We start from the raw sequence: 26,198 nt of genomic DNA, 5'->3' as shown, positions 1-26,198 counted from the left end.
CTAGTCAGCCCAATACTTAACTGACAAGGCAGAGGGCCAGAGTGTAACTCAGTGAGAGAGTACTTGCCTAGCATTCATAAAGTCCTAGCACAGGAGAAAGAAAAAGAACAAGAACCCATGAATAAGTAAATACACTTGTTTTTAAAGGCAAGTGAGTGGAATATACATGAGTTAGTTACTTGGAAGGCTCAGGCAGAAGATTTACATGAGCAAAACAGATTGGGCTAGCCTGGGCAACTTAGGAAGAACCAGTGTGTAAAGATAGCCTAGTGAGGCTGGAGCGATGGCTCAGCAGATAAAAAAGCCTGACTCTTCTATAGGACACAGTATCAATTCCCAGCACCCACATGGCAGCTCACAATTGTCTCTAACTCCAAGGTCTGACACCCTCACATACTGACATGAAGCAGAAAAAACACTAATGCAATTAGAATAAAGACAGCTGGTGTATGGCTCCAGCTTGGAATCTTAGCACCCAGGAGGCCAGCACAGAGAACCTCCAAGAGATCAAGTGCAGGCCAGGCTACAGGAACATTCAAAATTTAAAGAATTAGCTTAGCTCCACCGCAAAGCTAACCTGTATGACCCCTCACATTGACTAAACACTTGAGGCTAAACTATGGAAGGAATGGGTCTCAGTTTGGGAAATATGGTCTCAAACTGCCCTTTGTGTGTGTCCCTTCACATAGACTTTCTCTTCATTCAAATCCTCGTTAGAAATGCTTAAAGCCTAGGAGAGCTAGGAGCCTGTTCCCTCCACAAACTTCTGAACAAGGCTGATTCACAATGTGGGCTCATCAGACCTCTTCAAGACCTATGCCAGATTTGGTTTTATGTTTCTGTGCCTTAAAGTGTCTGTTGGGAGCTGAGCTTCATAATAAGAGCTGCTGAATAAGTCTGACACTGTGCTACCTCTTAGGAAGGCTGAGAAATTGATCAACGAAATAAAATTCTAAGATGCATTTATAAATATCAGTTTTATTTTTTTTTCCTTGTTGATGTAGTGGACAGCATCCTTTAATATAAAATATTTACACAACAACCAGGAAGCAAAACCAGCTCTGAAGAAGTAAAACATGCAAGACAACGACTTAATTTTGAAAAGCATGGGGAACAGACCATTCAAGGGCAGAGTCATACCACAGGAACCACAGTAACCAGGTTTTGCAGTGGGGCAGAGATTGGACCTAAGGAGTAATGTTGAGGAAAATTACTGAACTGAAACTTCAAAAGGGTTTCTAAATGTGACAGGATTCACTATTACAAAATTTTATCAAACCAGTATAGGGATTTTAACCATGAGTTTTTAAGACATGATCTTGTTAGGTAACCCTGACTAGTCTGGAATTCAGTATATAGCCCAGACTGGCCTTAAAGCAATCCTCCTGCTTCAGCCTCCTGAGTGCTGAGATCACAGACATATGCTAACCTTAGCAGTTCACTTAGTTCTGCCCTTGGACATTTTTAGGTTTGGTAGAAAACCCTTTGTTGTATCTTGTAGGATGTTTTATTGAAGTTCTGGGGATTCAAAGTGTAGTATTAGGAGAGTTTTAGGGATTATCAATAAGCTAGTTGATCCCACCCCAAGAAACATATTTGGTTTATGATAGTATGATGGCTAGAGACACATGCTTATTATCTCTACTTATGATCGTAGAGGCCTATGACAGGCAATTCCATGGTCCTAGCTACTAATGGGCATCTGTGACATCAGCACAGTCCAGAGTAAACAGAATGACAAAGCAGCCACCAGTAGATGAACACCAGAGGAAGGACAACCCTAGATTTGCACGCATGAGTGACAGGTTCTTCAGGGTTCTGTCAGGTGCTTCCAAAACACTAAGCAAAACAACCTTCCTTGTAACTTCTTTCCTCTGTGAGGTTCCTCTGTCACAAGACAGAGTGACAGCTGAAGAGGAAACAGATTCTGTCATGCTTTATTAAGGTACACTTTCAAGAAGACAAAGTAATGCCTTTCAGAAAAGTGAGCACACTTTAGAAATGTATCTATTAAATATTAAGACACGGATAGCCAGTGCTACAGAGAAATTCTTTCTGAAACACAAAAGCAAATACTGTGGGACTGGCTGTGTAGCTCAATGACAGGATGCTTGCCTAGTGTGTGCAAGGTGAGTTTAAACTCCAGCACCACACATGCATGCACCCAGAGAAAGCTCATGGCACTTGGGTTCCTTCTTGGCACAAGGACAGAGGATTAGTAAATATTCTCATCTACTTAAGTGCTTGACTCCAGAAACTAAAAACAGGGTTTCATGTATCCCAGGCATTCATTCCAGAAGCTTAAAAAAAATTAATGACAAATAAGTCACTGTGTCAATGAACTGAGGGCAAGTAATAGCAAGGAATAGAAATTACCAGGTGGGGAAAAAAGCAAAACAGAAACCAGGCGAATTAAACCCGGGGTTTGCTGTAGAGCTGTGTGTCCGGCCTTCTAGTTCTGAGACAAAATCTGGCTGGCCTTGAATTTGTGAGTGTTCTGGTTTAGACTCCTAGGTGCTGGGAGTGCAGGTCTGTACCATCACATCTGCCTAGAAAGAACATACTTTTATGGGGGAAAAGAATCTGAATGTGTCTGAAATATTAAAGGAGTATAAAAGATTAGTTTAAATAACAAAACTTTGATTCTTTCCTTGTTACTTAATTGGTTAGTTTTGCAGCACTGGGTAATCAAACCCAGGACCTTATATATGCTAGGCAAGGCATCTACCACTGAGCTACCCCCTTAGCCCTAAAATGATTAATTTTAAATCTTTAATGTAAATATACTTGGGCTCAATTTATAATTATCTTGTTTCACAATAACACACAAATACAAACACACATCACACTAGGAAAAACAAAGGCATCCGAGGAAACAGTAGATTCCTTTCTGCCTATCCTTACTGTCTCGTCCTTCACTGGCCCTCTCCTCTGTATCTGAAAACATCCCATTAAGTCTATGCCACAAATAGTTGATTCCGCCCACAGTCGATGAATATTCTATAGTCTATTTCTCAAGGCAAACAATATGGATTGTAAACCATACAAATATACTAGGGAACAGACAACAAACGATGCAGATGGTCTTAGCAAAGAGCTTGTGCAGAACAGGAAACAAAATGGAAATCACCCGGGTGAGAGGTAAAGGGTGAATTTCTCTTGCTGAGGCTCAGATTTCCCTTGATGGGTCTTTACTTGTCCACTTGAGTTCAAGTTGAGAAGCATCTTTTTTTCATTAACCAAACATGCCCAGGTACAGCTGTTTCTCTTTCCTATGGTAGCTGCTGAGTTCTGACTGTGTCAACTGGAGGTACCGCCGGACATTGGCATCTTCAAAGACAACGGAGAAGACATTTACAGATAGAGCATAATGACCCAAATGGACCAGAGAGCACTGTTAACACTCCTAGTTATTTTAGTTCTCCAAACTCTGAATGTATCACACTATTCCATACAATAGTAAATCTATTTTTAATGCCACTATGAGTTGTTGGTTTTTTTTGAGAGACTCTTGTAGATCTGGCTGCCTTTGAATTTGATCCATACTAGAAAATGGCCTTGAACACCTGATTCTTCTGCTTCTAACACCAGACCCAGCTTAAAACTGAATTAAACAAACAAGGGACTGGAGAGATGGCTCAGAGGTTAAAAGCACTGACTGCTCTTCAGAGGTCCTGAGTTCAATTCCCAGCAAGCACATGGTGCCTCACAACCATCTGTAATGGGATCCAATGACTTTTCTGAAGAGAACAGCAGCACACTCACATAAAATAAGTAAATAAATCTTTAAAAAGCAAACAAAACCTGTATAGGGCTAGGGTTGGTTTTATTTGTACCTGGTTTCAAATTCACGGTCTTCTAACTTCTACCTCCCAAATATTGGAATTACAGGCATGCACTAGCATGCTTAGTTTTGATTCCATGATGGGAGTCCAGGCAAACTACCAAGTGGGCTTTTCTTAGAGGCAGAGACAGGCACATCACTATGTTTGACGTGAGCCTGGTCTACAGAGGACATTCCAGGACAGCCAGGGAAACCCTGTCTGGAGATCCGGGAATAAACAAAAATGTAGTCAGCTGTATTGCCCAGATTGGTCTTGAACTTACAGGCTCTCAGAATAGTTGGGACTGGATGTGTGCCACTGTGCCCAGTGAGTAGCATTTCACCTGTATACATGAAGTCAAAAAATAAAAACAAATGACTTTTGTTCCTTCATTAGTTCATGGCTTCAACACTCAATAAATTAGTAAAAAAATTTTTTTTGTTAAAAGATTTATTTATTTATTTATTTATTTATTTATTTATTTATTAGTACACTGTAGCTGTCTTCAGGCACACCAGAAGAGGGCATCAGATCTCATTACTAATGGTTGTGAGTCACCATGTGGTTGCTGGGATTTTAACTCAGGATCTCTGGAATAGCAGTCAATGTTCTTAACCACTGAGCCATCTCTCCAGCCCTAAATTAGTAAAGTTTTATTAGTGTTATGTTTGGAGTTCCTCTGCTACTAGCTTCCAGTAGTTGCTTTAAGAATGATAAAAGGAAAGCTGGACTTGGTGGCTTTAAGCTCAGCATGAAGGAAGCAGAGGCAACTAGATCTGAGTTTGAGGCAAGCCTGGTCCACACAGTGAATTTTAGAACAGCCAGGACCATGTAAAGAGACCCTGTGAAAAAAAAATTGGGGGTGGGGTGGGATTGGGTGAATGACAATGATATTCAGTGTTAACCCAGCAACATAGAAATGAACTTGCCATCTGCTTCAGTTTCCTTTCTGTACTGAAAACGGAGTGCAAATCTGAAATTCTGGTCAGTAGCTTCTTTTTTCTAGGTCACATCTGGAGTTAGCTGAGCTAAATGATAAAATATCTAAAGCAAAGGCCAGCTCCTGTCTGGAGAGCAGGTTCAACAACGATGATCCGGTTCATTTACAGTGTTCCATTAACCCACTCTATAAAAGATATAGTAACTTTAAATGAAATTCCTAGGTATAGTGGTATATATCTGTAACCTTAGCATTTGGGAAGTAGAGGGGAAGAAGATCAGAAGTTCAAAGCCAGCCTGTGCTACAAACTGAATTTAAGGTGAGCCTGAGTTACAGGAGATCCTGTCTACACACACACACACACACACACACACACACAGACACACAGACACACACACACACACACGGAACAAAAAGAGAAGAAAAAGTTCCTAAATCTTCATTGTACTCACTTATAATCTCAATACTCAGATGGCCAAGTTCAACCCAGCTTGAGCAATAGATAGGACTCCTGGCTGGCCTGGGCTATATAGTGAAATTCTGTCCCACAAAACTCCAAAATAAACTAGTTAACTTAAAAGGATATGGACGCAGTCTCTGGTAAGTGTAACATCCTAAGTATAGTTCCAGCAGCAAACAGAAAGGGGTAGGGTGGTAGTAGATATTTTACATATGCAGAATAAATTGGCTGGGATGTCTAGGGAAGGAATATTTGCAGAGCAGGCATGAGGCCCTAAGTTTGATCTATAACACAGCAAAATAAACAGCAACAGGTTTGTATATATAAACCACTGACCTACAGAGCTGGTACAGGGAAGAGTAACACATATGTCTGTTTAAACATAAATATTCCTAAGGCTATGGATAGGACTAACAAGTGCTTTCCTGTGGAAACAAGAACACAGAAGTATTCTGAGTGAGGTGACAATCTGCAAAGCTCGAACTCAGGGAGGGTGGCACTAGAGATGCAGCTGTAGGCTAGTCTGGGCAATAAAGGGAGAACCCTGTCTCAAAAGAACAAAACCATGGAGTAGCAAAATGTCTCAGTATGTAAAGGCATTTGCTGTCCAGCTAGGCTGACAAGCAGAGGGAGTCCAGAGCCCACACTGGAAGGAGAGAAGCAGCTCCTACAGGGTGTCCTCTGATCTCTATATGTGCTGTATAATGCTCCACCCTAACACACACAAAACAAGTAAAAAACAAAAACAAAAAAACAAACAAACAAAAAAAAAAAAAAACAAAAAAAAAAAAAACCTAAAAAAATCCCACCGAAGTAGAAAACTTATTTAAGTGCATACTTTTATATACTTAAATTTTCTGAAATCTATGTACCACCCCACCCAGAAAATGTTGTGGATTTTAAAATAGTATTTTATTGAGAATTTTACACAATGCACTTTAATCATATTCTTTTCCTCTCCCACTCCTCTCATATCTACCTTGCTGTCTCCAGCCTCCCTGACTCCCTCCCCACACAAGTTTGAGTTTTCTTCTTCCTCAACCCCCTCTAGTCAAACTTGTGGGGTTCAACTCTTGGGAATGGGGCCTGTCTTGGAGTGTGGTTGACCTACAAGGGGATCGTCTCATTACAGAAAACTAACCCTCCCTCTTGTAACAGCTATCAAGTGCCAATTGCTCCTCAGCTGAGAATTTCATGACCACCTTCCCTGCTCCTTCCTGGGACTTACTATTAAGAACACTTACTGCTCTTACAGAGGACCCAGGTTCAGCTCTGGCACCCATATAGTGTCTTATTACAGGCTGTAACTCTAGTCTCAGAAGATTGAATAACTGCCTTTTTGGCCCAAAGGCACCAGGCATACATATGGTGCACAGCTATAGTGTTGGAACACAGTCCAACAGTGTAGTTGTGGGAAGGGAATTCTGAGTGCTGTGAGAAAACTCCAAGAAAATAAGTCTTGTGATTTCAGCCTCTTCAAAAACAAGGAATTGATCTTGGAATGTGCTTTTGTGCCCCTCCTAGGTATAGTGGATAGGAATGAGTTTACTTTAGAGCATTCATTACAGCCGGCTACTACTATTTGTTTATATGCCTCAGTGGAAAGTGCATGTCTTTCTTTTGCCATTTGTGGCTTGTCCTTGTAACTCAATACCTTACTCATGATTCTTCTTAACCCTCAAAGTATAAATTGTCTAATGTTCTTAGTAAAGTTGGCTACTGAGATTTCAATGACCTAATTTTTTAAAGATTTGTTTATTATGAGTACACAGTTGCTGTCTTCAGACACACAAGAGGGCATCAGATCCCACTACAGATGGTTGTGAGCCACCATGTGGTTGCTGGGATTTGAACTCAGGACCTCTGGAAGAGCAGTCAGTGCTCTTAACTGCTAAGCCATGTCTCCAGCCCAGTGACCTCATTTTTAGACCCCACTCTCCCAGGTCCATACCACCAACAAAGTGGTAAAGAATACATATGTAGTGAAACACTGGTACACTTAGAAAAGAAAAACCAATAAACTGAAAGTTAAATAAACTAAAACCACCTTGTCATGGGTACTACACCAGTGTAATAGATTTTGCGGGGTATTTTTTGTTTTGTTTTGTTGAGACAGGGTTTCTCTGTATAGCCCTGGCTGTCCTGAAATCCACTTTATAGACCAGGTTAGCCTAAATCTCAAGAGATCCACCTTCCTCTGCCTCCTCAAGTGCTGGGATTAAAGATGTGCCATAACCATCCAAAATGAAAAAGTTTTGTTTTGAGACAGGGTCTTATATAGCCCAGGCCATCTTCAGACTCCCTATGTAACAAACAGACACTGACCCTCTGGCCTCTATCTCACATGTGCTGGGATCACAGGCATACACACCACTATATACCCTTTGTATCCAACAATGCTGAGGATTGAAACCAGAGCTTTGTGCATGCCTATCAACTAAGATGAGACTGACATATATGTATACCATCCATCTCTACCCCTTCCTCTTCTTTAAGAAGTATTTTTCTGTTGATTTCTAATAGCTATATATAACAATGGGCACGGTACATATAGCTTGATACATGATGTATTTGTAATGTCAGACCACAATAATTAGCACTGTCATCTTAATCACACTGACAACAATTCTATATATGCTCATCTCCATAAGTCCTTTCACTCACTTACCTTTAGGTTGCCTATTGACAGCAGCCAGCAGGTAGTGTCGAGCTTGGTCATAGTCTTGCAGATGGAAGAAGGCTACTCCAGCCCGGTACAAGGCCTTGGCATTATCAGGTTGTCGTTCTAGGACTTTCTGACTGTATTCTCTCACTCGTTCATAGTTCACTGGCTCCATCTGGAGGAGACAGGCTAATGGCCAAGTTAAAGGGAGAGAGGAGGGCTTATTATATAGAAGATTCCACTGCCCAGCTCAAGGCATTCCCCAATATTCATTTATTCAACTAAAGTGTCTTCCATATCCATACCTTCATCTGGGAACTAGAGATATGAAAGTTTTGGCTGACAAGCTGGCTAAGTGGGTAAAGCCTCTTGCTACCAAGATTGATGACTTGCATTTGATTCCCAGGAAAGAGAAGTGACTCACACAAATCTTCTTTTGACATTCATAATACATGTATCATGTCATGCTGGAGTATGTGTGCATACATGATAAATATATAAAATTTATTTCATTTTGCTCGCACGGATGGATGTGTGTGTGTGTGTGTAGATGTGGATCATATGCATGCAGGAGCCTAAAATGGTCATGACAGGCATCCGATCCTGGAACTGGAGTTACAGATGAATATGAGCTGCTCTGTGGGTGCTGAAGCAAACCCAAGTGCTCCACACCAGCAGTAAGACTTTTAACTGGTAGGCCATCTCTGCAGTCCCCATGCTTTATTTTTGTTTATTTAAAACTGTAACATGGCACAGTGGTGCATACCTGTAATCCCAACGCTTGCCCAAGAGGTAGAGGCAAGATTAAGAATATCCAAGGTCATCCTCGATATGGTGGTTTGAATAAGAATGGCCCTCATAGGTTCCTATGTTTGAATTCTTAGTCATCAGAGAGTAGTAAGTCTATTTGAGGTAGATTAAGAAGTGTGATGCCTTGTTGGAGAGTGTGTCACTGGGGACGGACTTTGAGAAAGCAACATTCAAGACAATGTTCTGCTTTAAAGAAGGGTTGTGGCTGAGTAAGACTGAATGAATGGGACACTTAAGCTCTGAGTTCAATCACCACCACCACCAAAAAAAGTAAAGGGAATGAAATGATGGCTCAATGGTGAAGAACACATATTACATTTGCAGAGGACCAAGTTTGCTTCCTAGCACCCACATTGGAAGGATCACAACCACCTGTAACTGCAGCTCCAGGGAATTTGATGCCCTCTTCTGGATGTTATAGGTATCTGCTTTGACAGGTGCACATACCCTTAGACACATACAAAAAGACACATAATTAAAAATAAAATAATTATATTTTTAAAGTAAAAATAGTAAGAGAAAAACATTCTATTTTACAGCTACAGGGATTAAATATAATTAAAATTGTAAAACATAACCAAATCATCTTCAGGTTGCAAAGATTCAGATATACTGAAGTCATTAACAAGGCTGGACTATCTTTACATCCCTGCTATAACACCCCTACCAAGCAAACTTTACTTGGGGGTATTCTCCACACACAAATCAATTAATCTAGCACTTAACTTTAATATTTCAACTCATAACTACTTACCAAGCACTGACTATGATCAGACACTAAACTAGGAGCAAAACGTAAAGAGAACAAGGCGAAGATTATGATGATTTTATGTGTACACACACACACACACACATTCACTGTTGTGTATATGAGTGTTTTGCCTCTTTTTATGTTTATGAACCATGTGTATGCCTGAGGAGGTAACAATCTATCCCCCATATCCTTTGAGATTGGAGTTACAGATGGCTGTAGATCACCATGTGGGTGCTGGGAATTGAACTCTGATCCTCTGCTAAAGCAGTCAGTGTTTCTAACTACTGGGCCATCTCTCTAACCTTGTTTATTCTAAATAATAAAATGCCCCCCCAGGCTCGATAGGACATCTCATCATGTGCTGAAACAGATTTCACTAGAAATATCTTTCAGTAATGCTGGCCATTAGGGGTAGGGGGTGTTGGCTGAGGTAGGAAAGCCAGCAACAAAAGAACATTTTCATAGACCTGAGAGGAGAGACCTGGTTTAAGGGATTATCGATGACACTAGATAAGCTATAATGCACTCAATCGTATCATCCTACTCTACCTTTGGGCCCCAGCTTCGAGGCAGGATTTTGCCAGTTTAGCGGCAGTGCCCTAGGATATATGGCTCCACTGATCCCTAATGAGGAGCAACTGAGAGCAATGATTGGATACTGTCAGGACACCACAGAATGGGAAGTCTACACAAATGAAATTTAACTATGCTCTAGAAAAGAAAGCTGCTAGAGAGTAAGTAAGATTAAACTGTTGCTGGATTACTGAAGGCTTCTTGAAGAAAGTTGATCTTTGGCAAATTCCTTAGCACATTTTCTATTTTCTAAAGGACACAGAATCTTGCAATAAGCATTTAAGCTCTGGGAATTAAGACTATTTGAGTATACTTTTGAATCTACTTGTTACCAGATACTTGATGGATTTCCTTAGACTAATCTGAAAGAACTGTTGTGACATTTACATAGACCAATGTGTAGTGACTTAAACACCTGACAGTCTCTGTCATAAACGTCACATCTATGAGTCCTATGTAACTATCCTTTCTTAAATGGAACATCCTCAGGACTATGAGTATTTCCACTTTTCAATTTACACTCACTTGTTTGAGTTAGGTTATTACCACACACCACAGGCCAGTCTGGATCTTAATCGTGAAGCCATTTTTATACATGGACTTCCCCAGTGCTGGAATTACAGGCGTTAGCAACATTTCTCCAGATAAAGCCATTGGTAGCCCCACCTTAGGTCTCCTAAATAAAGATATCTGGTGTTTAGATCCCAGGAAGTGTAGTTTCACAAACTCTCCAGGGAAGGTTTGAGGAAATCCTGCCTGCTTTAGGAATACTCTACAAACTGGAAACAGGTTTCAATTCACTGCTAAATAACCAGATTGCAGCGAAAAAGAACATCATCTTCCAATGTTCACAGGGCCTGATGGTTCTATCTTTTTTGTTTTGCTTTTTGACACAGGGTTTCTCTGTGTAGCCCTGACTGTCCTGGAACTCGCTCTGTATTTGTACTGCCTCTACCTCCTGAGTACTCAGATTAAAGAGATGTGCCACCACTGTGGTATTGTCTTGATGCTCTGCACACCCTCCAGTCCCACACTCACCAGCTAGGTTGTTGTAGCAGTCGGTCTGAATGGTGTGCAGTATGTTTTCTTGCTCCGGTGTGAGCACTGGGCCCTGAGGTCCCAGACTGGGTATAGGGGAAGGCAGACTTGAGTCCAGACCCCGCAGCTGAAGAAGAGCTCGATGGTACCTACTCACGGCATCTCGATACTTCCCTTCCCTGTAGCGCTGGTTTCCTTCTTCCTTGTATAGCTGAGCCTCCTGAAGGCGCTTCTCCATGACTGTTGGAACTGTTAAATGAAAGAGAAACTGAGGGAGTAGTATTGGGATCAAAATAATTGATTAGGGCATCTCTTTTGTAAACAGAAAATTACCCTCCTTCAAGAGGCCCGTAAGGATTTGAGCTTTGCTGTTTTTACTAGTCCCATCTATTCTACCGTGGTAGAAGTTCGGCAAATTAAAAAAAGGAATGATGTGAGGGTAGTGAAGCCATAGACCAAATGAGTTCCATTAGAAGAGATCCCGGCGTGATTTATAGACTCTAGGAAGATTCAAAGGCCCGACTAAACGTTCGAAGTGTGTGACCGCCCGCAAAATTCGTTTTCTTCTTTCTGAGGCACACCCTCTGACCTGGAAGAAGATGGAGTAGGCGGGAACAACTAAAACAAGTCAAAAGGCTTCGCTCCTTTCCAACCTCTTTATTTGTCCTTATCCAACAAGTATCTGTTGATGGTTCTGCTGTTAACTGAAGAACCGAAATGAATGAGGCCTGAGTCTCCAATCCACAGGTGAGGCAAACAGGCCATAAGCACCGTGCCCAAAACACGGCACCACAGCAGAGGTCAAAACCCGGAAGACACCTCCAGAGACTCTGCTTAAGTGCAGCTCGGAGAGGAAAGGACCGGCCAGCAGTTTAGCATCTAATGGGGCGCGCGCATTGCGTCACGCCACCCAATCAGAAACGAGTCTAGAAAAGTAATCCCGCAGAACCGGCTCCGCCTCCCCAGCGGACCAACCCGGAAAAAAAAAAAATTCCCGGCCACTTCTCCAATAGGAAAAAAAGCCGCACGATATCAGATGACCAATCAGAGAACAGGCTACGATTCAAGCTGGCCAATGAGAGAAGGAAAGGGTGGGGTCGGCGCCTCTGTTGCTGGGTAGATATTTAAGCATAGAAAGAGGTCCCGGCCATTGCTCTCTCCTCCTTGGTGCTGAAAAGGCCTTTACCTATAGCTATGAAAACCCTGCACCACCCATATCTCCAGCTTGTCTTCGGTTGCTAGTCTCAGCAGTTGCAGTCAAAGAATAAGCAAGACAGGACTTAGAATAAGACCTAGGGTGCTCCGGCAATTGGGAACGGGCAGGAAGTAAGAGACGTGAGGAGGGCGGGGCTCCGGCGCGACTGCGCAAAGCCTACACCAGAAGTACGGAAAGGGGAGCGCGCACACGCTTCCGTGCTACGAGGCACTTGAGCCGCGGCCAGCCTTGGCCGACTCAGGCTTCGGTGCGACTGCGCGGTTATGCCGCCTGAGCTGATTGGCCCGGATCTCTGAGAAGAGGGAGGAGGAGTGAGGGAACTCCGTCGTCCTCGGCGCGCACTCCCCCGCGGTCGAGTACCGAGTGTCTCGGAAGCTGCTCCTCACTGTCTTGTTCTGGGCTCAGTGAGCAGAAAGGGGCAGGGCAGGAGGAAGGCGACACAAACACGCCGCGAAAACAGTGCGGTCTCTGCCGGTGCGTGCGTGCGCTTGCTAGCGCGGGCTCAGTGCTGGCGCGGGAGGCGGAGGCGGGCGGCGGCGCCTGCGCGGTCGGGCTCGGTCGACAGTTCGCAGGGGAGGAGGCGGCGGGAGGCGGAGGAGGCGGCGGCGGCGATGGAGGTGAAGCGGCTGAAAGTGACCGAGCTGCGGTCGGAGCTTCAGCGGCGGGGCCTGGATTCGCGCGGCCTCAAAATGGATCTGGCGCAGCGGCTTCAAGAGGCACTGGATGCTGAGATGCTGGAGGACGAGGCCGGCGTTGGTGGAGCCGGGTCCGGCGGGGCCTGCAAGGCGGAGCCTCGGCCTGTGGCCGCGTCGGGCGGAGGCCCGGGCGGGGACGAGGAGGAGGACGACGAGGAGGAGGAGGAGGACGAGGAGGCGCTGCTTGAGGACGAAGACGAGGAGCCACCACCTGCTCAGGCTTTGGGCCAGGCCGCTCAGCCGCCTCCGGAGCCCCCGGAGACGTCAGCCATGGAGGCTGAACCCGAAGCTTCCGACACACCGGCGGAGGCCACGGCCGGGTCAGGTGGGGTAAATGGTGGCGAAGAGCATGACAGCGGCAAGGGGGAGGAAGACGGGCCGGAGGAACGGAGCGGAGACGACACTCCCGGATCCGAGGCACCGGGTGACAAGGCCATAGAGGAACAAGGTGAGGAACTGACAGCAGCGCCAGGCTCTAACCTGCCGGGTGCGTCTCCGATCCAGCACCCCACCCTGCACCGCGCTATCTGATTCCTTGTTTCCACTTGCCCGAAAGTGCACTGTTCTAGTGGCTGATGGGCTTCTCCCAGGAAGGTGGCTTTCATTCACTGCCCATCTTTTTAAGGGTTTGGGTGTCTTGTCTCTCCACTGTTGGCAGGAGGGAGGTTTCTGCCTAACGTGGTTCCTTGGTGTCCGTTGATGGAAAAGAGAGAGAGAGTGTGTGTGTGTTGCTTTCGAGCTACCTGTGGATCAGTCTTCTGTTGCCCACCCCCTTTAGCTGAATACCTTTAGCCGAAAATATGCTGACAAAATTGGCGATCTACAGGGACCAGTTGGAAGCTTAGGCCTTCGGCCTACCTGACAGTTCATTCCTAACCTTAAAAACGTTAAGCAATAAACAGTCCGTGAAATGCTGCTCTGTCAAACCCACGTTAGTCTTCAAAGAGACTGTGGATGTCTAACCTTGCTCCTTCCTGCTTAAGCGATGGGAGACTGTGAGCCTGTTGGGTTTAATCGTTAACTAGCAAAGAGAAACTCTTAGACTGGTAACATTTTAGTAGATTAGTTACATGACTGGGCCTTTTTACTTTGTCCCTGTTGTGTTTTTATTTTAATTCTCCTGCCCAGTCTATAAATAAGCATGTTTATAGACTTATTCTACACTGGTGCCTTTAAGGATCCTAACTTCCTGAGCTGAAATGATTGAAAAGTGCTAGTGGACCATTTGAATAACCTTGTGGTAGATTTGTGGAGACTTCCCCCAGGAGTTAGTGACCTTTCTCCTTTTGAAATGGTTGCATGGTTAGAGCTAATCTATAGAGTGACTTTCCGAGGGAGAGAGAGCTGCTTCTTAGTCATTCGTTCGTTCGTTTGGTTGGTTGGTTTTGGGGTTTTTTGTTTTTTGGGGTTTTTGTTTTTGTTTTTTTTTTTTTTTTTTTTTTTTTTGCCTTAGGGGTTTTTTTTTGTGCTGTTTTGTTGGTTTTTGTTTGTTTTGGTTTTTTTGTTTTGTTTTTTGGCTGTTAGTATTATAAAGTTGGGATCTATTTTACAATAATTGTACACTAAATATAGTGTTTGGGAGTTTTGTTGTCTGATGTTCTGGAACCAAAATCCTATTACATAACCCTTAATTTGTATTATCCCAAATAGCAGATAAAAAGCATTTAAGGATAAGGGAGTGTTTTAGAGGACTTGTTGAAAATACTTAACCCTTCAAAGCATTAAAACCTAAGGAAAAACTCCATGTGTTACTCCTTGTAAAGAATGTTGCTGCCAGGTTTGGTGTCACAGGCCTTCAGGCTCAGCACTTGAAGGCAGAGGCAGGCATATCTCTGTATTTTAGGCCTCTGCTCTAAGTGAGTTCTAGGACAAGCAGAACTACTTAGTGAGACCATGTCTAGAAAAAAAACAACAGCAAAAAAAGAAGGATGTTACTAAATATGCAACACCACCTTCCTGCCCCAAATTCCATGCAGTAAAGATGCAGTGTTATTTATTTATGGTTTGCTTGTGACTTAAGATTTTCTCTGGTAACTTTCAAGTTCCTATTAAAAATACACCTGTCATTGTAAGGCTGTGCATTTTAATGCAGAAAAGGTAGTCTCTTAAAGAAAATGTGAGGCTTCTGTGTCATCTAGCTGCTGAAAAGTGCTAGAAAAGAGTCATTAAGTACTTGCTATAAATCCAGATTTGATGAGAATTGAAATTCACCTATGAATATTTTTAAAAGATTTTAGGGATGTTTTTCTATCCTATCAGTGTGGAGGTCTGCCAGGTTGGCTTTATTGAAGTAGATAAATATAAATGGAAAATTTGCCTAATTTAATTATCCCATGGTGGTCTCCCTTCCATCCCATCCCCACCCCCCCGCCCGTCTTAACCAATGATTTTGGAATTTGGAAATAAAATGGGTATAATAGGAACACTGTCTCAATCAGATAGCTTCAGTTTCCACAAGTTAACTCGAATTCTCTTAGTTCTGAGCTCATTATACGCTCCAGTATAAAAACTACTGATTTTCTTTCCCTCCCTTTTGTAGGAGATGACCAAGATAGTGAAAAGTCAAAACCAGCAGGCTCAGATGGTGAGCGGCGGGGGGTAAAGAGACAGCGGGATGAGAAGGATGAACATGGCCGAGCTTACTATGAATTCCGAGAGGAGGCTTACCACAGCCGGTGAGGGAAACACGCCCTTGATGGGAGTGTCTGCTCTGCTTTTGGTATCCCTGTTGTTGATTACAGTATGGAAGGAGGGTGGATTGAAAACTGGACTAGGTCTGTATAGGCATACGTTTTAGAGTAAATAAATCTATGATGGAAACTCCTATTCCCCTTTCTCATTGACTGAAAGAAACTGTCTGCTGGAATTTGATAATTCACTGATAGTGTAAAATGGACAGTGCCATACAGACACCTCAAAGAAGGTAGCATTGGTTATATTGCATTTACTCTTTTCTACCTAGCTCAAAGTCCCCACCACCTCCAGAAGAAGAAGCAAAAGATGAAGAGGAGGATCAGACGCTTGTGAACCTGGACACGTGTATGTATAAAGCAGATTGCTTTGTTGTGTGTTTAAGGCTAGATTCCAACTTGTGATCCTCCTGTGTTACCCTCTGGAGTAATGTAAAAATGACTTTTGGGAATATAACGTCATGGCTTAGGTACTTTACAGTATATGTATTCGTTTGCCCAGCACTTCCCAGTCTTGAGCATTAGAATAAATCAGTTGTATCTTTCTTTCTTAACAGATACCTCGGATCTCCATTTTCAGATAAGCAAAGACCGATATGGAGGCCAGCCACTTTTCTCAGAAAAATTCCCTACTCTTTGGTCTGGGGCAAGAAGTACTTATGGAGTAACAAAGGGAAAAGTTTGCTTTGAGGCCAAGGTAAGTCATTCTTGAAAACCATATGTTAATTTAAACTGTGTATTAGACTTCTGTCCGGCATTTCATTAGTTCAGGAAAAGGCACCCTGCTTAAACGCACCCTTAACACTGAACAGTTGACCTTATGACTTTTGTTTGGTTATTTTGTTTTATGTGCTGGTGATTGAGCTCAGTGCTTTGTTCATATTAGGCACTTGTATCTCTGAGCTGTGTTTCCAGGCCCACAACTTTAGATTAGATTTAGTAAAAGCTCTTTGTACTTCCATTTGTCATAGACTCTAAGAATTCATTTTCTGACTTGACTAGGTAACTCAGAATCTCCCAATGAAAGAAGGCTGCACAGAAGTTTCTGTCCTTCGAGTTGGGTGGTCTGTTGATTTTTCCTGTTCACAGCTTGGTGAGGTTATTTTGTAACTTCTTGTTTGTATTTGTTACTATATTGCTTACTCTGGGAACTTTGCAGATAGGTAATTTATTGTTGCCTCTTCTAGGTGAAGATGAATTCTCCTATGGTTTTGATGGTAGAGGACTCAAGGCAGAAAACGGGCAGTTTGAGGAATTTGGCCAGACATTTGGGGAGAGTGATGTTATTGGCTGTTTTGCTGTAAGTGTTCCTGAAAATTGTGAATTTGTAGCAAAGTGTAGCTAAAAGACTAAGAAGACTCAGCTGTGCTACCTACCGACTACTTACTTTTGTGTACTTGATGTATTGCTTGGTTATAGCCCCAGCATTCACTTAATTGCTTATTCCTACACTTGTGGGGAAGGGGACATATCAAAGTCAGGACAGTTTTTTCCTACTATGTGGGATCTAGCGACCAAATTTGTAATATATATGGTGACAAGTATCTTTACCCCCTGACCCATCTCTCCATCCTCCCATCCTTTAAAAAAAAAAAAAAAGTGGTAAGACTTCATTGTCCTAAAAACCTGTCAACCTGTAAGCGCTCTTGTGTTTTTGTCCTTATAGAATTTTGAGACAGGAGAAGTTGAGCTTTCCTTCTCCAAGAATGGAGAAGACCTAGGTGTGGCATTCCGAATCAGCAAGGAATCTCTGGCAGATCGAGCCCTTCTACCCCATGTCCTTTGCAAGAATTGTGTCATAGAATTAAACTTTGGTCAGAAGGAGGAGCCCTTTTTCCCACCACCAGAAGAGTTTGTGTTCATACATGCTGTGCCTGTTGAGGAGCGAGTACGGACTGCAGTGCCTCCCAAGACCATAGAGGAATGTGAGGTATGCAGATGTATGGGCTTCATGCTTCAGAATAATGGAGGATGTGTGCTGTCAAATGTATTCTAAAATTACTGTCAAACTTGGGTAGGGAAATTAATTTCTAAAGAAAGCTGGGTTTTATAAAATTGATTTTTATTTCATTCCTGTTTCTTTTACTTGCAGGTGATTTTAATGGTGGGACTTCCTGGATCTGGAAAGACCCAGTGGGCACTGAAATATGCAAAAGAAAACCCTGAGAAAAGATACAATGTCCTGGGAGCTGAGACTGTGCTCACTCAGATGAGGGTCAGTTGCTGAGAGGTGGTGAAGGATGGTTAGTCAGCTATGGTGTTTGCTGTAGAGACACTGGAAATCTTTGATAGCTTATTCTTAGTCAGGGATGGCGGGTCTTTGAAGAGAATGAGAACAAAGACCCCACACACTGCCAGTGTATTTAGATATGCCCACCCCTCCTGGATTGTCAAATTTCTGCAAACATACAATCTGGAATAAATCCAGGTTAAGTTTGGAAGTGACTGCTATAGGAAATTGACAGTGTAATGAGTTCATGTGATCTTTTTAGGATTTGAACAGTTGACTTTTAGTCTAAACTTGCTGTGTGACTCTTTTTGTATTTCTCACTCATCAGATGAAGGGGCTTGAGGAGCCAGAGATGGACCCCAAAAGTCGAGACCTCTTAGTTCAGCAAGCCTCCCAGTGCCTTAGTAAGCTGGTCCAGATTGCTTCACGATCAAAGAGGAACTTTATTCTTGATCAGGTAGGCAGACATTCGAGAGGAATCTGGTTTTAAAGGAGATCCCGAAATGAAAATTCTGCGTCTTGTGTCATTTGGATTCTTCAGTCTATCCTAGCTTACTTACATTTGTGATCTTGGACAAGTCTTTTACCTCTCTAACTTTAATTCTCCTGATATGTAAAATATTTGTCGAGTCATATCTCAAAAATCAAAGGAGAGCTGGGATTTTAGCTCAGTGGTAGCATATGCAGAGTCCTAGGTTTGATCCTGATTACCACAAAGCAATGATAATAGTGATTAAAGGAAATTGTGTATTGACTTCTAATCTGATGCTTCAGTTATAGAAGATAAAGTTTTCTTTCATAAGTTGATTAGTGACCATTACCCTTAAACATATTATTACTCCTATTACTAGTGTAATGTGTACAACTCTGGCCAACGAAGAAAGTTATTGCTGTTCAAGACCTTCTCCAGGAAAGTGGTGGTAGTTGTTCCTAATGAGGAAGATTGGAAGAAGAGACTGGAGTTGAGGAAAGAAGTGGAGGGAGATGATGTGCCTGAGTCTATAATGCTGGAGATGAAAGGTGGGCTAAGATTTCATGGACTAGAGAGTCCACTCCCTGGTTATGCAACCCTGCTAGAACCTCTTCTCACCAAGAGTGACTCTCCACATCTGAAGTGTACATTTAAGAGCAGTTTAATGACACAGCACCAGATAATCTGATGAGCAGAGTGAAAGGGTGTAGATGTCTGTGCGTGGTAGCACATGCTTGGAATCCCAGCACTTTTCCAGATGTTTTCAGGAAAGATGACTATGTATGAGTTAGGAGAGACCAACCTCTACGGTGCAGTGGTATCAGATCTTGGGTGGGAAAAAAAGCAGGGTTCTGCATGCCTATAATCTCATTACTTAGAAGATGAAGGCAGGAGAATAAGAAGTTGGAGGCTAGTCTGAGCTAAATGAGATGCTATCTCAAAAAAAAATGGAAAAGTGACAAATGAGACGCTTAAATCCAAACAAGATACTTGAAGTGAAGGGAGAGCTTGAGTCAGTCACTTATTAAATAAGTGCTTATTTGTCCAGTACTACCCTGGTTACTAGGAAATACAGGCATATGAAAAGAAACTTCACTCATAACTAACGTTTTAAAATTGAGATCGATGGTTCACGAAAATGGCAAAGATGATTGTTAGTGTTAAAATTAAATTACATTAGTGATAGAAGTTGTCTTTCTCCCATGTCTTGATTTCTGGTATGCTAATAGGTTTATGGTTTTGAGTTTTTTTTTTTTTTTTTTTTTTTTTTTTAAAGATTTATTTATCTATTATATATAAGTACACCGTAGCTGTCTTCAGACACACCAGAAGAGGGCATCAGATATCAGATCTCATTACAGATGATTGTGACTCACCAGGTGGTTGCTGGGATTCGAACTCAGGACCTCTGAAAGAACAGTCAGTGCTCTTAACCACTGAGCCATCGCTCCAGCCCTATGTTTTGTTTTAATTTATGCTTATTTTCTTAATTTGGTATTTCCTGAGTGCACTGTCCTTTCAAGGCAGTGTTAACTATGTGGATTGGTTTTACACTGTGTACTTCTTATATTTTTCATCATGTTATACTTAGCTTGTGGCACCCTACTTATCCTGTGAACTGCTGGCTCTGGAAACTCTTAACCCCTAGTTGTGGAAATCAATTCCCACATCTATAATCTGGAGCATCTGAATTTACATAGAATTATATACCATCCTCTGGCAAATATTCAGGCACTTAGAGGAATTTAGTGTAGTTTTATAAAATAGCGATGACTGGATTCATCTGAGAGTCATAATTGAGATAAAACTCACTATGACATAGTCTATGAACTTGGTGTCCAGAGACAGGCAGATGATGTACTTGGCCATCATATGTAACTGATGAATGAAATGCCTTTATGTAAGTGTGTGTCTATGGAGTGGGTTGTGCTGGGAACTAAAGCCCAGGGCCTTGTACGTGCAAGGCAAGTGTGATACCCCATCTGTACCCTCAGTCCCAGCTTGAAGCTCTAATAATGTTACTTCTTGGCCAGGCATGGGTGGTGCTTGCCTTTGATCCCAGCAGAGGCAAAGACAGTTAGGTCTTTGTTAACTTGAGACCACCTTGATCTAGACAGGAAGTTATAGGCCAAGCAGACTACATAAGACCACATTCTTCTTTCTCTCCCTCTCTCTTTAGGTTTACTTATTTTATTTCTGTATTTTGCCTCCTATGTATGTACGTACATGTGTATGTGTGTGTGTGTGTTAAATAATTAAATGTGTGCATGGTGGTGCCCTTGGAAGTCCAAAGATGGCATCAGAGCCCCTGAACTGCACTTAGAGATGGATGATTGTGAGCTGCTGTATGGGTGCTGAGAACGGAATCTGGGTACTCTACAAGGACAACAAGGTGCTTTTTACTACTGAGTTATCTGTCCTGAGACCAAGTCTTTATAAGTAACACCAAAACTTTCTCAGTTACATTTAGCCTGTGTTCCTTCTGTCCTTATAGCTCACTACTGATTTATTATGGATTACTTAAGAGCTTATAAATCTAGTTTGCACATAGCCTGTTGTCTTGTGCTGTTGCAATTTAGGGAAAAGAAAGTTTGCATTTAGGCATAGTAGTGCTTGTCTAGCACTCAGAAGGCTTAGGCAAGAAGATTGTTGTGAGTTCTAGGTCATCCTGGACTATAGAAATAGACCCTGCCTTTACAAAGGGGGAAAAGTCATGGTGACACTTGCCTATAATCTCAGTACTTGTGAGACTGGAAGCAGGAGGATCAAGGTCGTTCTCAAGTATATAAGGGAGTTCCAGGGCAGCCTGGGCTACATGAGATCTTGTCTCAGAAAAGCAGTTAGTTTGATTATTTAAGGGTGAGTATGAGCTTAGCACATTTTAGAGCATTACTAAGTTAAGCTTTGAAAATGTTAGGCTTGGCTTGCTGTAGTGAACAGACCTGTTGTTCTATTACTTGGGGAGGGCAAGGCAGGAGGATCTTGAGTTTGAAGTGGACACAATCTGCATAGCAAAGCAAAAGTCCAGCCTGAGTTATACATAATAAAACTATTTCAAAGGGGAAAAAAAACTGAATAGAGAAGCAGAGTATGGTAGCAACAGCTAAAATAGTAATTCCAGTTTTCAGAAAACAAGAGGCCACAGGGCCTTTGCTCACCCTGAGATGCTTGAGGGCCCTGTGAAGGACCCTGTCTGCAAAGGAATAGTGTGATTTAGACACTATTAATAACAAAGTTGGGCATGGTTGAATCCAAGCCAGATAGATGTACATAGTGGGTTCTAGGATAGCCAGGACTATGTAGAAAGCTCCTGTTTTAATAAATAACTGAATGTTGACTCACATAACTATAATGCTGTTTCTGAAGGGGCAAGACATTAAGCCAATTAAGGATAGCTAGCCTGATGGCTAAGTCTCAAAATGGGGAAAAAAAACAAACAAAAAATTGGATATAGCTCAGTGACAGAGCACTTGATTAACATTTGCAAAGCCTGTTTTGATTCCCCAAACCACCAAAAACTAAAGATGACTTCTTGGGGTGGATGTTCATGCATTCTCACCCTGTCTGTGCACTTTCTAGGCCCACAAGCTTCTCTCTTATTCTTATAGCCAACTTCTCTCTTCCTGAGAAATGCGACTATATGGATGAGGTGACGTATGGGGAGCTGGAAAAAGAGGAAGCTCAGCCCATTGTTACTAAGTACAAGGAGGAAGCTAGGAAGCTACTGCCCCCCTCCGAGAAGCGGACAAACCGCCGAAATAACCGCAACAAGAGAAACCGGCAGAACCGAAGCCGAGGCCAAGGCTATGGTGAGTCCTAGAGACCTGGCTACCCACAATGAACAGCCTCCCTGATGAAGTTTATTTCTTCTTGTGCCCTTTACACCCGCCCCCCACACACTTCATATACTTTCCCCATAATCTTGAAGCCAGAAGATAGTTACTGTGGGGCAAAAATACATTTCCTTGAAACAGTACTGTGCCCCATCATACGCCTACCTTCCATGCAAGGGAGCAAATTGGTTCTTTACTTCACTGCCATCTTAAGGATGTGCAGTGAGATCTAGTTCTCTTCTTAAGATCTCTTGATGCTTTATCAAATCAGTCCAATTGGGCAGATAAAAGTGAATGCATTCTTCCCTCATTTTAGAGTGTTACGAGGAAAGTTAGTTATTAGTGGAACTAATTTTCCCTCAGAATGTCTAGTTTGTTAAATCCCCAGTGCATATTTATAATTGCTCTTTTTAAAAGTATATGTTTATGTGTGTACAACTGTAAGTCAGCAGGTGGTTAGTGCTAGATACCAAGAATAACTGGTTCCTAGGCTTGAGTAATGCAGATTTTGTTTTCTTTCTGTACAGTGATGGGTATAGGCTATATGACACCTCAGATCCCTTTCTGGGCTGAGAGTCTGATCCTGTGAGTGGCAGTTTTTATTTATAATTCTAATTCTGCCATGTATCCTTTTGTCATATAAAATGTTTTTGCAGGATTGGGGAGCTTCAAAAGCAGGGTGGCTTTGTTTTCTTGTGTCTATTCTTGTGCCCTCCCCTCTCAGATTCTTTTAATAAAGGATCCTGGCTGGTGCTTTAATTAACAGTGTGTGAGCCTGGCCAGAGCAAGCCTCCTCCTCTCCTAGTATTGCCTTTGGCTCCAGCTTTTTGATTTCCACTCAGATGTGGAGCCAGGACCCCATGCCAGCTGTCTGAGCGCCCTCTCCATTTCTCTTCCAGTGGGCGGGCAGCGCCGAGGCTACGACAACCGGGCCTACGGGCAGCAGTACTGGGGGCAGTCTGGAAACAGAGGGGTGAGTGCAGCTCTCCTTCTGCTCCTCCCTCTGGGCTGTGAAGCCATTCATTCCTATTGACTTGGGGAGCAGAGGGGTTTGGGCTGTTTTCTTAGGGCTTTAGGGTTTTGCCCACTTAATATGTTCATCTGGAAGAATTTAACCCGGGAAAAGAATTTACCCTGCTTAGAGTGTCTAGATGAAATATGTCTTGTTCGTTAATGGGAAACTGGGTTGTGCTTCTAAAGACACATGTCGTCACCGCTCCTCTTTCCTTCCTCAGGGCTACCGTAATTTCTATGATCGATACAGAGGTGACTACGAACGATTCTACAGTCGAGATTATGAGTACAACAGATACAGAGATTATTACAGACAATACAACCGGGATGTGAGTAGTATTATCTTGGTGTATATTGAGGGCTAAGGGGACAACTGGCTGGATGAGTGTCGTGCCTCTTCATCCTCAGCCAGCTCTGGCTCTGAGTGATGGGTTTTCCCTCTCTTCTAGTGGCAGAATTACTACTACCACCATCAACAGGACAGAGACCGATACTACAGGAATTACTACGGTTACCAAGGGTATCGGTGAAGCCCCTGCTGTTTTCACCTGTCAGCCATGAAGCTGAGTCTCTGGGGGTGCCTGGTACCCCCCAAAACACAACCAAGGAAAACAGGGGCTGTCGGGGTGGGGCTGAGCTGCCAGGGAGGGGTGGTTGGGGGGAGGGTGTGCAAGCAGGGGTGGGGGAGGGAGGAGTGGAAACAAAACTGTACATTTTTTTTAAAGTTTGTTGAAAAAATATTGTCTTATTCTATAAAACATTTCAAACCTAGTTAGATTATTTGTAATCAAAAAACGTGCATAGAAAGCAGCCCCTAGTGCTGCTTATTCTGTGCCCTATAGCTGGGTAGGAAAAGAGCTAAAGATGACACCCTCCAGCGTTCTAAGACAGCTGGATCGTCCCAGTAAGGGACAGTGGTGTGGGGAGAAGGGGAACAGCATGAGGGAGTTCTGCTAGCAGTCAGGAGTGGGAACAGGAGACATGAGCAAAGGCAGATGGAGTGCCTGTGAGCAAGGGCAGTGGAAATAAACAATTGGCTGTTTTCAATCACTTGCACCAACTAACCGTTTGTATTTTCTTTACCAACCTTTCCCTCTTGGGCTATCAAGTTAATAGATTGTCCACTTTGTTGTGCCTTAGGCACAGAGACTCCTAGTTGGGTGGTTCTATTATATAGGATTCCCAGGCCAATGGGGCACAGGAGCTCTTGGGGACTGCAGAATACTTTGTCCCTATCCATATTGTATTCAATAAATTCCTGTAAAGTCTGGAGGAGGATGGGAACACAGCCCATAGTCTGAAGATGGTGATTTGCCAGTCCCTAGTCTCTGTCTTCCGAGTTGATAGAGGCAAAAGATCTCTGGAGTCATTTATTACTATTGCCTGCCTCTTAGAAGTGTGAGGAGGGATGATTCTCAGGGTTTCAGCTCACGGAGGTGCAGCAAGACTTCACTGGTCAGGATCTGTATATAGGTGAGTCCTGTGGTGTGGGCTGTAAGGCCCAGGTGCTGAGAATTGCAACTATTTTATACAATGTGGGGGGCTCTGCCCTGCTGCTGTTTTTGTTTTTGTTTATGTTTTGATATACGGAGAGTGAGTAGAAAAGGGTTGTGGGTGGGGAGGCAGCTCAGTTGGGCTGCAGGAACTTGGGAAGACTATGAATGTGTGTGTGGGTGCGAGTAAGGAAACACCTTTTCCCAACTGTTGAAACAGGATTCCTTCAAGGGTGCTTCCCTTCAATTCCCCAGAGAGGGCTCTCATCAAGAGACTTCATTTGGGATTATATAGTTTGTAACTTTAACAACACCCTCCTAGTTCTTGACAGCTACAGGTTGCTGGGTTCAAGAATGTGGGCAGGCTATAGCAATGCTCTTTTAATATTGATCTTCAATTTAAATCATTATCTTGCTTAGCTAAAAGCTTACTCAGCAACAGCATCCCTACAGCACTTCCTGGTAAGAAAACCTCTGGGCTGAGTTACTAGGACATACTTCACTTCCACTTCCTTGTCTAAGCAGTTCTCTTGTTTAAATTTATGGTGAGATTTGGATCTCACCTGTCCTCATGTCCTTTCCATACAGGGCTTCTCAGGGTGTGCAGACCTCATTCTGAGTCTCCGGTTTGTTGGGACACATAATTCTGCTCAAGGACCTCTTTCCAAGGCTGGAGTGGGGCCTGGAAGGAGATAAGATTGCTCATATTGTGTCTTTTCTATTGCACTTGTCCCTTATGGTGCCACAAATGGGTTTGTGTGTGGCAGTGGGTAGAATGATTGCATGCATCTTTTGTAACTCACTGGTATTATAAAGGGAGTTTGGGAAAGCATTGTTTATAATGTCAGGGCAAAAAGATGGAAACTGGAGCCCAAAGAAATCAATCCCCTTAGAACAAGATTATGTTATAATAGGAAACTTAATTTCCAGAGGCAGAAGCTGCCCCTTCAGATGTTTAGTCCCCCAACAAATAACACTTTCACAGTAGTCTGTGATCTGGATTTTAGGTGGTAGAGCCCTCAGAAAGGCAAAAACTTCAACACTGAAGTTTGGGGCAATAGGGGCTAGAGAGTATACTCGCTATTGATTTTCGACATCAGAAAAGTCAAAGTCCTCTCTTTAAAAAGCTGTTTTTCTAGTTGAACGGAGAATGAGACTGCCACATCCTTGTTGGGTCTGTTCAGGAGGTCTTCTGCATCAAAGTGGATGTCTGCATTTTGTTTCTGTCTTGTGTTTTTATTATGAAAAGAAATGTTATTGGGGCAGGTGTGGGGTGTAGATTATGGTAATAAGTGGAATCCTGGTTTTGTTTTTCTTAGTAGAGTTGTTTAGTGTTTTATCAGATGTCTGTTGTAGTTGTAGATGGAAAAGCTTGTAAAAAAAAAAAAAAAAAAAAAGGAAAGAAAGAAACAAATACCACATGGAGCCTGTAAATGTTTTTGCACAACCTGTAAAGCATTCTTGGAAGTGGCCAGTAAAAACTGAGGGGGGTCC

At 42.8% G+C, this 26,198-nt stretch overlaps 2 protein-coding genes across 5 annotated transcripts; one reads left to right on the top strand and one right to left on the bottom strand.

Moving 5' to 3' along the window:
* Positions 1-962: 962 nt before the first annotated feature.
* Positions 963-11,847, bottom strand: TTC9C (tetratricopeptide repeat domain 9C). 4 transcript variants are annotated; one of them, XM_080913311.1, is made up of 5 exons: positions 11,715-11,847; positions 11,062-11,310; positions 7,893-8,075; positions 4,108-4,167; positions 963-3,330 (listed from the first exon to the last, which is right to left on the bottom strand). In XM_080913311.1, the coding sequence occupies exons 2-5, from the start codon at positions 11,297-11,299 to the stop codon at positions 3,236-3,238; spliced, it is 576 nt and encodes a 191-aa protein (XP_080769437.1). In that variant the 5' UTR covers positions 11,300-11,310; positions 11,715-11,847; the 3' UTR covers positions 963-3,235. The 4 variants fall into 4 exon arrangements, with proteins under 4 accessions (XP_080769437.1, XP_080769435.1, XP_080769436.1 ...); XM_080913309.1 differs by having other exon boundaries at positions 11,651-11,795; XM_080913310.1 differs by having other exon boundaries at positions 11,062-11,795.
* Positions 11,848-12,598: 751 nt separating this feature from the next.
* HNRNPUL2 (heterogeneous nuclear ribonucleoprotein U like 2) lies at positions 12,599-23,848 on the top strand. Its single transcript, XM_080911500.1, has 14 exons — positions 12,599-13,420; positions 15,512-15,647; positions 15,935-16,011; positions 16,220-16,359; positions 16,665-16,755; positions 16,850-16,962; positions 17,329-17,592; positions 17,755-17,877; positions 18,221-18,349; positions 18,744-18,912; positions 21,973-22,173; positions 23,097-23,170; positions 23,433-23,540; positions 23,661-23,848. Exons 1-14 carry the CDS (start codon positions 12,889-12,891, stop codon positions 23,739-23,741), a joined length of 2,238 nt encoding a protein of 745 aa, XP_080767626.1. The 5' UTR covers positions 12,599-12,888; the 3' UTR covers positions 23,742-23,848.
* Positions 23,849-26,198: the final 2,350 nt, after the last annotated feature.

This window comes from Micromys minutus (assembly GCF_963924665.1).
Source record: "Micromys minutus genome assembly, chromosome: 2".
NCBI classification, from domain to species: Eukaryota; Metazoa; Chordata; class Mammalia; order Rodentia; family Muridae; genus Micromys; species Micromys minutus.
Note: the sequence above shows the minus strand (reverse complement) of the source record. Positions and strands in the feature narration are given on the sequence as shown.